Source organism: Macaca thibetana, chromosome 8, assembly GCF_024542745.1.
Source record: "Macaca thibetana thibetana isolate TM-01 chromosome 8, ASM2454274v1, whole genome shotgun sequence".
NCBI lineage: Eukaryota > Metazoa > Chordata > Mammalia > Primates > Cercopithecidae > Macaca > Macaca thibetana.
In genome coordinates, this window is record NC_065585.1 from 135,372,811 (window position 1) to 135,385,313 (window position 12,503).

The 12,503-nt window shown below is 36.9% G+C and overlaps 1 protein-coding gene across 2 annotated transcripts in view; it reads right to left on the reverse strand.

The window, feature by feature from the left end:
- The window catches only part of AGPAT5 (1-acylglycerol-3-phosphate O-acyltransferase 5), a 52,009-nt gene that overhangs the window by 10,588 nt on the left and 28,918 nt on the right, over positions 1-12,503 (reverse strand). For both annotated transcript variants that reach the window (XR_007728178.1, XM_050801101.1), the window contains exons 5-6: positions 7,932-8,022; positions 10-168 (exon numbers count right to left, since the gene is read on the reverse strand). Coding sequence is in view for 1 of the 2 variants with exons in the window: in XM_050801101.1 (XP_050657058.1) it covers positions 10-168; positions 7,932-8,022 (250 nt within the window). In the remaining variant the exon portion in view is untranslated. The remainder of the gene's footprint in view (positions 1-9; positions 169-7,931; positions 8,023-12,503) is intronic.

Sequence of the window (12,503 nt, forward strand, 5' to 3'; positions counted from 1 at the left end):
CACACTTACCCGTCATGGTCGGTGACTCTCTTCGCTGCCCTCCATTGTCCTTCCCTTCGTAAACCACCGTAACATCATAAATTGCATCTAAGTAATTCTTCATGCAATCAAAAGCAACGTGAGTTGCCTTTATTCGTGGTGTCAGCACATGTTTTAATACTGCAAGGCCTAGAAGAGAAGTCAATTCCATGTTGTCATTAGTTACACAACACCTCCACAATAAAATATATTGTTGAACATCTACATTATTTTTAAATTCCCTCAAATAAACACACCAGAATCTATTAATGCCACAACCTCCTATCTTTAGGGCTTTAAGTTTAGAAAGCACTCTCACTTGCCTTTTTCTGTTTAAATCAATATTCATTTGCTATATATTGATCAAATATCTACATGTACAAGTCACCATGCTGGAAGTTTATGGCCTACTGGAAACGCTTCAATCTAGTAAACCCTGGCAAGGGTAAATATCAGTGCCCTCGCTTCTGGCCACTGAACAAAGGTGATAGCAACTTGCCCATGGTGACTCAAGATTTCCTAGCAATACAGTCACACAGCACATGGCCTCCTGTGTCTGGCTTCTTTCACTCAGCATGGATCTGAGGTTCATCTGTGTGGCTGCAGGTCTCAGTGCTTCATTCCTTTTTACGGCTGAGTAATTTTCCGTCTTGTGAACAGATCACATTTTGTTGACCTATTCATTGCTTCATGGATGTTTGGGTTGCTTCCAGACTTTGGCTATTATGAATAATGCTGCCATGAACATTCATAGGAACTGCAAATGAAGGCTGCACGTGAACAAGCTTTTGCATGAACATACGATTTCATTCCTCTTGGCTATATCTGACATATTTTTAAAAGGTTCTTTAGCTGGGGGACTACTGCAATTATCCAGAACAAATTGCATTCATCAGGTTCCTACTAGGGTTAAGGATTTTGTTCTCCTCTCCTTCCTATTACCTCCCTTTTCCTTGATTAAAACATTTACTGACAATGTAACAGAAAACAGTAGTTCTCAATAAGTGACATGAAAATAGACTACACAAAACTAGTCTAGATTTTCTACTGGCCTCTCTCCAGGGAAAGCAGCTGAGTAAGGAAGAACAGCTATTACATGGTGGGACTGTCCCACACAAGAGTTTTTAAAATGCAGGGTGGTGTGGGAAAGACAAAGATTCCCACAAGCACATATCTGACTTTAGTCCCCAGGGCAGGGGCAGTTAAACTGATTCACGAACTTACAACAAAAATCTCAATCACATACCAAGCTGGGAAGCATTTATTTGTCAATTAAACTAGTTAACACTTCCTTCTTTGCTACTGGAGCTCATCCAACTTTATGAAGTCCAAAGTTTCAAAACATCACTCTGTGGTGTTCACTAAAACAACTAATTACTAGAATCCAAGTAAGTTAGTAGGGAAATAAAGACAGAAAGGTAGTATTTTTAAAACATAAAGGGAAATGAATTATCATGAAAGTTTAAAAAAAATAGCTTTGTGACATGAATCATAGCCATTAATGATATGTAAACAAAACTAAAAAAAAAAATCTTCTAATGAAGGAATACACTGGGAATAGCTTCAATTATTCCAAACATTTTCTGTATCAAATTCTCTGTATCAAATCCAAATCCTACATAGTCCAGGTTTTAGTATCCAACTCTTGAAAAGGAATAGCCAATGAAGATGAAGAAAAACAAGGGGACTGTGGTGGTGACACAGGTGCGCCAGAAGAAAACAGCTCAGGAAGAGCAAAGTGCTCAGCTGCGTTTGCTGGAAGACACTTGAAAGGCCCAGAACTGAGACATGACTCCCAGGCACAATGGAGGGTCCACGACATCTTGATCTATATTTTCAGTGCAGTGGTGGGAACTGAAGCTCAAAAAGTGGGTTCAGTGAGGTGCCAATATGTGAGGTGAGAAAAAAATACACCACAGCAAACTCTTTCCTGGATTTATTAACAAATGGTCTATTAATTTCCAACGGTTAGAATAATATGAGAAGCTTTTACTATTAAAACAAATAAAACCTGGCCCTTCTTGGATAACTCTGAAGTCACTTTCCATTTCTAAACCAGAGCTCATAATAAACTCTAGTCCACACGGGGAATTATTTACAACCTCTGACCAAGCGGTCACCAACTCTCAACAGTGATAAGAGTTAAAACAAAAACAATTTTATAGTAATAATATCGAGGCCAATTAGAATTTCGATAGAGAGAAACCCAAATAATGACATATTCTTAATTAACTGCTCTAGCTTGAGCCAACCATATTGAGATCTGACTACTTTCCAGGGAACTACATAAAGGCCTGAGCCCAAACAGAGAAATGTGGTAGCTATTCAGTTACTTCTTCCTGGTCACGATCTAGTGTCTGTTCTGATACCTGCTTTGCCCTGTTTCCCTCTCCAGAGCTCCTGAATTTCTATTTAATGCTAACGACGGCCTAGCATACCCTTTGACTGAGTTTCTCCCTAAGGGTCATTTGCGGTACTGGTTGAGTATAACTAAAATTTTGCAGTTAGTATTACATTTTGGAAACATTATGAATAAATGAAAATACACTGGACAAAAAAACTTTAATGATCCCTGTAGAGAATTTTACATTTATATACAGAATTTAGTCTGCAATGTATTTAATATATATTATCTCACTTGATTCTCAGAAATTAAGTAATTGAGGCTCAGAGAGAGAAAATCTTGCTCAAAGTCACACAGCTAGAAAGACCTTATAATGTCTGGTTCAGTATTTTTCTATGCCATAATTAATAAGATACTATTCTGAAACTATAAATCAGTTAAAGATTAATGAGACAATAAAAAAATTTAAATAGCTACAGGACATGACAGAATGTCTTAAAAGAGACAGAAGATATTCTCAGAAGGTAAAAATATTACTCATACTTCAGGGTTTTTTGAAATCACACATATCAGATTGGTGAAAGCTTCAGGGAAAAGCACACTGGAGAGATGCCAACATGGAGGTATACAGCACACAACGGCGGGCAGAAGGACTTGTGAACAAAGGTACAGAAGCAGGGACCCGGGAGGCCTCTGGAGCACTTGTGCAGAGCAGGAGGGGCTAAGTGTGACAAACACACCAGGTCACACTGCTGTAAGCTTCAGAATAAACACTGATCTGTAGGAGCACAAGGATTGGAGGCCAAAGAACAGACTGAATCTAGGTGCAAAGAATAACAGTTCTAAGTTTCACAAAGAGTTTTGGACATTCAGTCATAAAGCAACAAAGTCCTGAATTAGGAATGAAGCAGTGAAAACTGAAAAGATAAAATGTAATAAAGTGAACACCAAATATATAGTGAATCAGCAACTGACTGAACGTGGTCACAGGGGAAAAGGAGAAAAACAATAACTAGGCTTCTGCTCCAGAAGGCATAGACAAGGCCACGCCATAACTAGATGGGGAACGGCCAGGAGGAAGACATGCAGAGCATGCCGGCGTGCACGCCCCTGCCATGCAAAGAGAGAAGTGGGAGGGCAGCAGGCAGGGAAAGAAAGAGAACATTGAGCTGGGCGCCGTGGCATGTGTGTGTCTGCAGTCCTAACTACTCAGGAGGACTGCTTTAGCCTGGGAGTTGGGGAGCGGGCGAGAGAAGGAAGGGAGGGAGGGAGGAGAATAAAGAAAGAAAACAGAAAGAAACAGAGAAGGAGAGAAAGCAAGAGAGAACGAGTGAGGGAAGGAAGAAAGGGAGGGAGGAAAGGAAAGAAAAGAAGGAAGGGAGAGAGAGTGAAAGAAAGAAGGAAGAAAGGGGGGAGAGAGAAGATGAGTTCAAATTGGGCATACTGAGGTTGAAGTAACAAGACATTCTAGAAGTAGTTGGAAATATGGTCTGTAAAATGGCAAGAATCAACCAAAGCTAAGCATGTGGAAATCGTGGGAATGGATAACTGAAGTAATGGCAGTGGCTGAGAATAATAAAGGGCAGAAGATGAAAAGGCAAGAAATACAGACTATGGAAACATCCATATTAAAAAAAAAAAAAAAGGTAAAAATAATAACAGGGAATAGGACAAGCCAGGAAATAAAAAAAAGGGGGGAAACCAATGTAATACAAACACCAAGGGAAGAGAATGTTTAAAGGAAGAGGAGGTGATATTTATCTTCATAAAGAAAAATAATACTCCGTTGTTTATTTCTACAATAAAGTTAAAATTGTTTTCTGGTTATAAAGTTATAAAAATGCTGAAAGTTAACAAATATGACAACTGACACAAATCATATGATGCTTTGGAGGTCACTGGTAAGTCAGAAGTGGGATACATTTCTGGAGACAGAATGGAGTCAAATACAAGAAAGCAAGGGGCCCAAACTTCTCTTTGCACAGCTACAGACTTAGTTATTTCAGAATGGGAGTATATTTGCAAGCTGGGAGAAATCCCAGCAGAGAAGTAAGGCTGACTGACGCAATGATGGAGATAGGGTAGATGGAATCAAGAGCTTAGAAACTGTTGACGCTGCCATGTCTAAGAAGAAAATTTTTCTCCAAAGTTTTCTTCTTAGACATGGCAGCTTCAGCAGTTTCTTCCAAAGAAATCAAGTCAAGAGAGTCCACATTAAGATTCTGAAATCAAAAGGGATACTGGGTACACTGTTTCCAGAGAAACATTACTTTCTGAAGGCAAAAAATCCTTGAATGTGAGGAGAAAAAAAATCCATGAAAACCATAAGAGTAGTCAAAAGGAGAAAAATAAAAACTGCTCCGCACAGACTTGGCTGGGCTGAAATGAAATGGCCTGGCTTGGCTGCAGAAGGCAGTCAGCACTGATCTTATAATGTTCTCCACTGCTAAGGAAGGGAAAAAACAAACAGGGTTGCCAAGGGCTGAGGAAAGGCAGGGCAGGAACAGAACAGCCCAGCATTGGGATGGGCAGACCCCAGGGCTGGGGCAGACAAGAGCTGCAGAAGGGCCAAGAAAAGACAGGTTAGAAATGAGCCAAAAACACAGGTTCAGAGCAAGTGAGGAGGAGGGAGAACCAGAGTCAGCTCCGTGGTGTGGGCGACCCAGTGCCATTTCCAGACGAACTTCAAGGTGGTGAAAGCAGAGTATTCAGCCACGCACAGGACTCCACACAAGAGAACAGGGCCTCCCCCCAGGAGCCTCCACAAAGGACTGTAGCTCTGCCAACACCTTGACTTCAGCTAAGCGAGACCCTTTCCAGACTTCTCAACTGTAAGAGAAGAAATGTGTGGTGTTTTAAGCCACCAAGTTTGTGGCAATTCCTGAGAGCAGCCATAGGAAGCAAATACCCCTTCTTAAGGGTGAGAGTGCCGTTACCACCCAGAGCTGAGCACTAGCTTTCTTGTTTGCTATGCTGACTTTCAGAAGTTGGCTTCAAAGTATTAATTTAATTTCTACTTTGATTATGAGAAAGAAGAAATACTTGTTCAAGTGTGTGGGTCATTTGTATATCTTGAATTTCTTATTCATGCCCTTTCCCCATTTTTCTGGTTTATGTCTTTTCTTACTAATTAGGAAGCACTTTTGCAATATTAAGTATATTAATATCCTATATTATAAATTATTATTAGCTTGCTATTTGCCAACTAAATTTGTTCATATGATGTTTGAGACATAAAAATAATGTTTATTCAGTTGTCTACAAAGAAAGAAATTGCTTTGTAGCTTATTCCCTTTGTTCTCATGTTTTGAAAGGACTCTCGAATCTCTATAATCGCCAGTGTTATTCATCCTATGAATAACATGCAAATTCTAGATATATGGTTTGCCATTATAGACACACCATTACATTTCTGTTTTCTATTATGAGAGTTCAAAAAGCTTAAGTATGTCACCTTCGCTAGCTACTATGGTTTTAACCATGGCAGTTAAAAACAAAACAAAACAACAACAAAAAAACCACCATAGGGGCCCACTTTAATGGGTTCAGGTAGCAGATTAAGATACATTTAATTCCAAATTCCTTAAAACCACTAGAAAGCCAAATATCTAAAACAATACCAAGGAAAATGAGTTAAAACAAAACCCTTCATACAGCTGAAAAAAGTTGAAATATTACCGCAGTGCCTGCACTTCTGCAAGACCCCGTATGAACAGCTTCTTCCTCCATGTCTAAGTTTCCTATAAGAGGTATGCAACTGCTATCAATTTGTTCTTTCTGTGAATAAAACTTAGGCAAAAAAACTGAATGATGGAGTTACCAAGACAAGAAATATGAGTGTATGCATGGAAGGATAAATTCTATCTTCAATATGCTGAGTTTGAGACATCCCTTTGGGCCAGTCAAACGAAGCTCTCTAGTGGACAATTGTACAAATGGGTCTAGAGTTAGGCAGAGAGATATGGAGGGGAGGAAGCTTTTGTGAGTCATCACCAGTCAAGTAAACAGTGGCTCAGGCCATGGATTTAGAGGAAGACCACCATGAGAAACGAAAAGTGAAATTAATAAAAGACCAAAACCTGACATTGGAAGTAACACATGAAGCAGGGAAAAAAGCAGAAAGAGGCTGGAAGGCTAGGAAGTAATCACCAGAGAGTTGGGAGGATAACGAACAGCCCCACAGAAGTCTAGGGAGAGAATTTCAGATCAGACCAAAACAAATTGAGGGCAGAGTGAGTACTGAAAACAGTGCTTACAACAAAGGTAGACTACAGATTCAGAAGACTTTGGCTGTTACGGAAAGGGGGAAAAGTGGGTGCTAGGAAGAGGAAAACATAAATTTGAGAGAGAGGGGTTTTTATTTTGTTCTGTTTAATAAATGGGAAAAGGGCAACAGAGATAATGGCGTTGCAAAAGAGCAACTGAAATGACAGAACGTGATGTCTACTAGACAGAGGAAGCAGTGAAAGTCAAAAGGGAGCTGACAGATTGAGAGACAAACTGAACCCTCCTATTCTGAACCACTCCTCAATAGGACATGTGTTTAAAAACAAACGGGCATTTTTTAAATGTACTGTTACAAATGATGTCATATTCTAAGAACCTTGTAAAAGTTCCCCCTTATCATTTTTAATTAAACTAAAATTAAATAAAATTAAAAATTCATTGCATGCACTAGTTACATGTTGAATGCTCAAAAACCACACTGGTCGGAGCCAGCACACTGGACAGAACAGATAAAGAACTTCACCATTATTGCAGAAAGTTCCATTAGATGACACTGTCACAGGCCCTGGCGTAATGTCACAAACAAGGTATTTGCTCAGTTAAGTGACTATCAACATTTGGAGATCACATACTAAATCATAGTCAAGCTTCAAAGACACCTCTAAGAATATAGCATAGCCACTGTTTTCTCTATACTTCCCAATTTGGTTAAATTGCATAACTTATTGGTGTATCAATTATCCAATTTTCTAAAATACGGATATTAAGAACATTACCATTATTGAGGACATTAATAGCTTCCAAGCACTGTGAGCCAACTTTGTGTAACTTCTCCATTAGAAACTTGACATATTTTCTAATCTAATTCTCACACAGATTTAGATCTACTTACAAGGCATATGTTCTTTTAAGAGATGAAGAAGCAAGCTCAGTATCATTACACAACTTGCAAGGTGCAACCATACAGCTAATAAAAGTCCAAGTTCGGACTCCAACTTACGTCTGTCAACTTACAAAACAGAAGCTCCATTACACATAACCTACACTGTAGAAAAAGCTTCCATCTACATAATCATGTTCTTAGATAGATTTTAAATAAATCCATGGCACAAGAATATGTATCGTAACAAGCACTTGAACTCAATTTCTCAGATATATGTAATAATAGCATGCAAGTGAATTAAGGAGAAGAAACTTCATTTCCTAAGAGATAATATGTACATTAATTCAAGGAATGAATACATTCATTCTTTCAATTGTAAAACAAAAGTATCTTTTCCAGGAAGAAAAACTAAAAATGTTATTATCTTATTTGTTCAAACACTGTCAAATTTTTACTTACCACGTTGGGCAGCAAATGCCTGACTAGCTGAAAGGACTTTTGTTTGCTCTGGATTATACCTTGTACCTTCTGGAAAAATCACAAGATACATCTGTGGGACATAGAGCAAATTTGGTTTATTTGGTGTGAGCTTTGTTGTTGTTATTGTTGTTAACTTAAAAAGCTAAACCTACTAATGCTAAGAGAGTATTTCCTACAGTAGGGGAAAATGTATATTTATTTACACGTGACCTTCATTTCAGGCAGAGCAAACAAAATGTAACAATTCAATTAAGTCTGAACATAAAGTGAAATATATTTTAAATGCAGTGCTACATTCATTGGTAGGTCAGCCATGAAGAATCTAAAAACATTTCTAATTACACGCTAATAATTCACTAACTAAAAATAGGCCATGAAATGCTGACTCATACAAAGCCTCAATGACTTTTTTCCCTTTGAGATCCTGTAAAATGTCATTTTTAGAAATATAAATTTTAGAAATCAGTATCCTTAAGTACCAACACTAAAAAGTACCTCATTTGAGGAAAATCATATACCAAATTCCCACCATGTAAAAGGTTCAAAATGTTCACATTCAAAAGCTTCACACGAAATTCCTATTTTACATAGCTCCTTTAGTGCATTTAAAATTTTATTTATAAGTAACCTCATTTGTTATATAAACTGAAACTAAAATAATATAAAGAAGAATATCAAGCTGGATGTTTAATAAGTAATCAATTAGTCTAAGTTTTTACACTTATCTGCTTAGGAAAGTAAAAACAGAAACATTAAAATTATACAGCAAAAACTCCTAACTTGAGAACCGAGTTACAAAATCTACACTAATAACTTTGATTGACAGCCGAAAGACAAAAATAAGATATGCATACTAAATCTTTTCAGATACAAACAGAATACAGAAAACAAGACAGGAGCTCATGGGAGAAAACTATGTTCATTGGATCCATTCTTGCCAGATCTCAGACAGTACTCAGACAATACTGTCTACCTCTGTACATCTGGTACAGAAGCCTTCCTTCATCTGGATGGCCTCTGATGATAAAGCTCCTACTGAAAAACCTACGTGGGACTGAGTTTTTTCTTTAGATACTGGTATAATGGTATCTGAAAATGTTGTACTTTCAGCTTCTATGCAAATATGCAAGCTTTTTGTTCATTCATGTAATAGTCTCAGCACCCACGCCGGACTTAGAAATTAACAGATACTGTATGTGTCTTTAATAATGAAGATTGATCAGATCTGTTAAGAAAATGTAGAAAAATGGGTAAAATTTGGAAAAAAAATACAAAATTCCTTATTATATTCCAGTAACTAGAAGGAAAAACGGGAAGACAAACATTAAAGCTAGTTCTAAAAACCACATTCATTTTCATGAAAATGTATTTTGTATCAGTAAGGTTTATATTCAAAGCCATGAAAGCAACTACTGTGGGCTATCAGCTTTTAACTCAATCATTTATAAATAAAATGATTATTTCAAAGGTTAATAACTCATATGGTATCATTTGCTGTGTCTTGATGTTTAATTTAAAAGAACATTGACAGACAACAAGAAAGAGTGAATTCATTCAGAGCTAATTCGGAAACTATTTCTTATAAACTTATTATGTTCCAGAAAATGCACACAGGATAACAACACACATGGTCCTTCCCTTCATGGACAAGTAAGGAAAAGAAATACATTAAACAGACTAATAAAAACATGTAGGTACATATCATGATATGATTGCAAAGAAAAAGAACAAGGTGTGATGAAGGAAAATGATGAGAAGAAATTTAGGAAGGGCAATGGGGCTAGGACCTAAAGAATGGGTAAAAGAATGAATGCTTTTCCCTAAAGATGAGGAATATGGAAAGGATTTCCCTCACACCAGTTCTACTCAACGCTGTCCTAGGAGGTCTAGCCAGAAAATTTGGCAACAAAAAGAAATAAAAGCCATCAAGACTAAAAAGGACAAAGTAAAACTGTTATTTCTATAACAATGACGTGATTGCTTATGTAGGAAATCCTAAGGAATATCTTTTTTAAGTTATCAGATAATGATTAAGTTTAGCAAGGTTGGTATATTAAAAAATTATATGCCTAGGTCAATGATCAAAAACTTGAAAATTTTTTATGTCTTCTACAATAGCATCAAAAACTAAAATTCTTAGGGATATATCTGGCAACAGATGTGCAAATCTGTACATTAAACTACAAAACACACTGAGATAAATAAAGAAATAAGTAAACAAATGCAGGTTATGTTCATGAACCCAAAGATTCAGTCCTGTTATATCAATTCTTCCCAAATTCATCTATACCTTCGATACAATCAAAATGAAAAGCCCACAAACTTTGGGTAGAAACTGTCAAGCGAATTCTGTAGTTCATATAGAAATGCAAATAACCTAAAATAGCCCAAACAACTTTGAAAAGAAAGAACAAATTTAGAAGACAACTACAGTATTTAAAAATTTATTACAAAGCAAGCATTATTAAGACAGTATGGTATTGGCATAAGGATACACATATAGATCAACATAACAGAACAAATAGTCCACTGATCTAGGGATAACAGACCCATCTATATTCAGTCTACTTATTTCAAACATTGGGGGAAAATAATCTTTTCTATAGTGACGGTTATCTATATTTAAAAAATATAAACTTCGACCTTATACCATATAAAAATATTAATTAGAAATAAATCCTAGAACTAAATGTAAAAGCAAAACTCTAAAATTTCCAGAAGAAAATAAAGGAGAAAATCTTAGCAACCTGGAGTTTGGCAAGGACTTCTTAAATAGGATATAAAAAGCGGAAATTATGAGAGAAAAAAAAATCTATAAATTAAGCTTAAAAGTATGTTCTTCAAAAGATACATTAAATTTATAAAAATAAAAAAATACGTTCTCAAAAAAGATACTATTTATAAATAGGAAAAAGCAAGTAACAGATGCAAAAACCTTGTACAGGAACATTCTTAGGAGCGACAGGCTCACCTCATTTTATCATGCTTCACTTTACTGAGCTTCACAGAAATTGCATTTTTTCCCGTTGAAGGTTTATGACAACCTTGCATCGAGCAAGTCTACTGGTGCCATTTTTCCAACAGTATGTGCTCACTGCACATCTCTGTGGCATATTTTAGTAATTCTCACAATATTTCATATTATTATATCTGTTATTGTGATCTGTGATCTCTGATGTTACTATTGTAATTGTTTGGGGGTGGCATGAATTGCACCCATATAAGATGACAAATTTAATTGATACATGTCGTGTGTGTTCTGACTGCTCCACTGATGGCCCGTTCCCCTGTCTCTCTTTATCTCTGCCGCCCCTTGGGCTTCCCTATTCCCTGAGATACAACAACATTGAAATTAGGCCAATTAATAACCCTATAATGGCCACTAAGCGTTTCAGTGAAAGGAAGAGTCGCATGTCTCTCATTTTACATCAATAGCTAGAAACGGCTTAGTGAGGAAGCTATGTTGAAAGCCAAGGCGGGCCAAAAGCTAGGCCCTTTGCACCAAACAGCCAAGTTGTGGATGCAAAGAAAAAGTTCTTAAAGAGAATTAAAAGTGCTACATCATTGAACACAAGAATGATTAGAAAGCAAAACAGCCTTATTGCTGAAAACGAGAAAGTTTGAGTGCTCTAGATAAAACATTAAACAGCCACAACATTCCCTTAAGGCAAATCCTAATCCAGAGCAAGGCCCTAACTCCGTTTAATTCTCTGAAGGCTGAGAGAGGTAAGGAAGTGACAGAAGAAAAGTCAGAAGCTAGCAGAGGTTGGTTTGTGAGGTTTAAGGAAGGAAGTCATCTCTTCATAACATAAAATTGAAGTGGCAAGTACTGATGTATAAGCTATAGCAAGTTATCCAGAAAATCTACCTGAAATAAAATAAAGATTAAACAGAAGATCTGGGATTTAAACATGAATCTAATTTCAAAACCAATACTCTTATCCACCAGGCTGCCTCTTATCTGAAAAGGACCTTAAGTGAAAGCTGGAAGAAAAAGTGTAAGTCTCCATATTTGTGCCGTAAGTTTTACTAGCTCATATTCTAACAAAATGACTTCCATTAGTTATTTTTATCACAAGTATGCTTCATTTGCATCCACAACCAATAAGTACCTTAATAAAATACTGCATTGTCCCAGCAATAATTATGGAGATGTATTTCTTCACAATTTATAATACAAATATAATTTTTAAAACAAAATTCTGCATTTCTTAAATACTAACACCAAATAAGAGCTGATATAATCATGAAATAGATTCACTAGAACTATTAAGCCACATGAAAACTGGCTTAACATATTCTACCATGTCACTTACTTAATCCACCTTCAGAAAGAAAAGAATCATCAAGAACCTGAGTAAGATGTACCTGCTGTCACACGGCGTACATATTAAGAAATGAAACAACCATCCAGATTCTTAGAAGCCCCACCTGAGACAGCGACAGCTGCTCAGCACTGCCTCTTGAACCTGCCAGTCTGTTATCCATACTGCACTAGGAACATAAAAGGCTGGAATTTTGCCCACAAAAAACAGGAAGGCTATTCTGGTA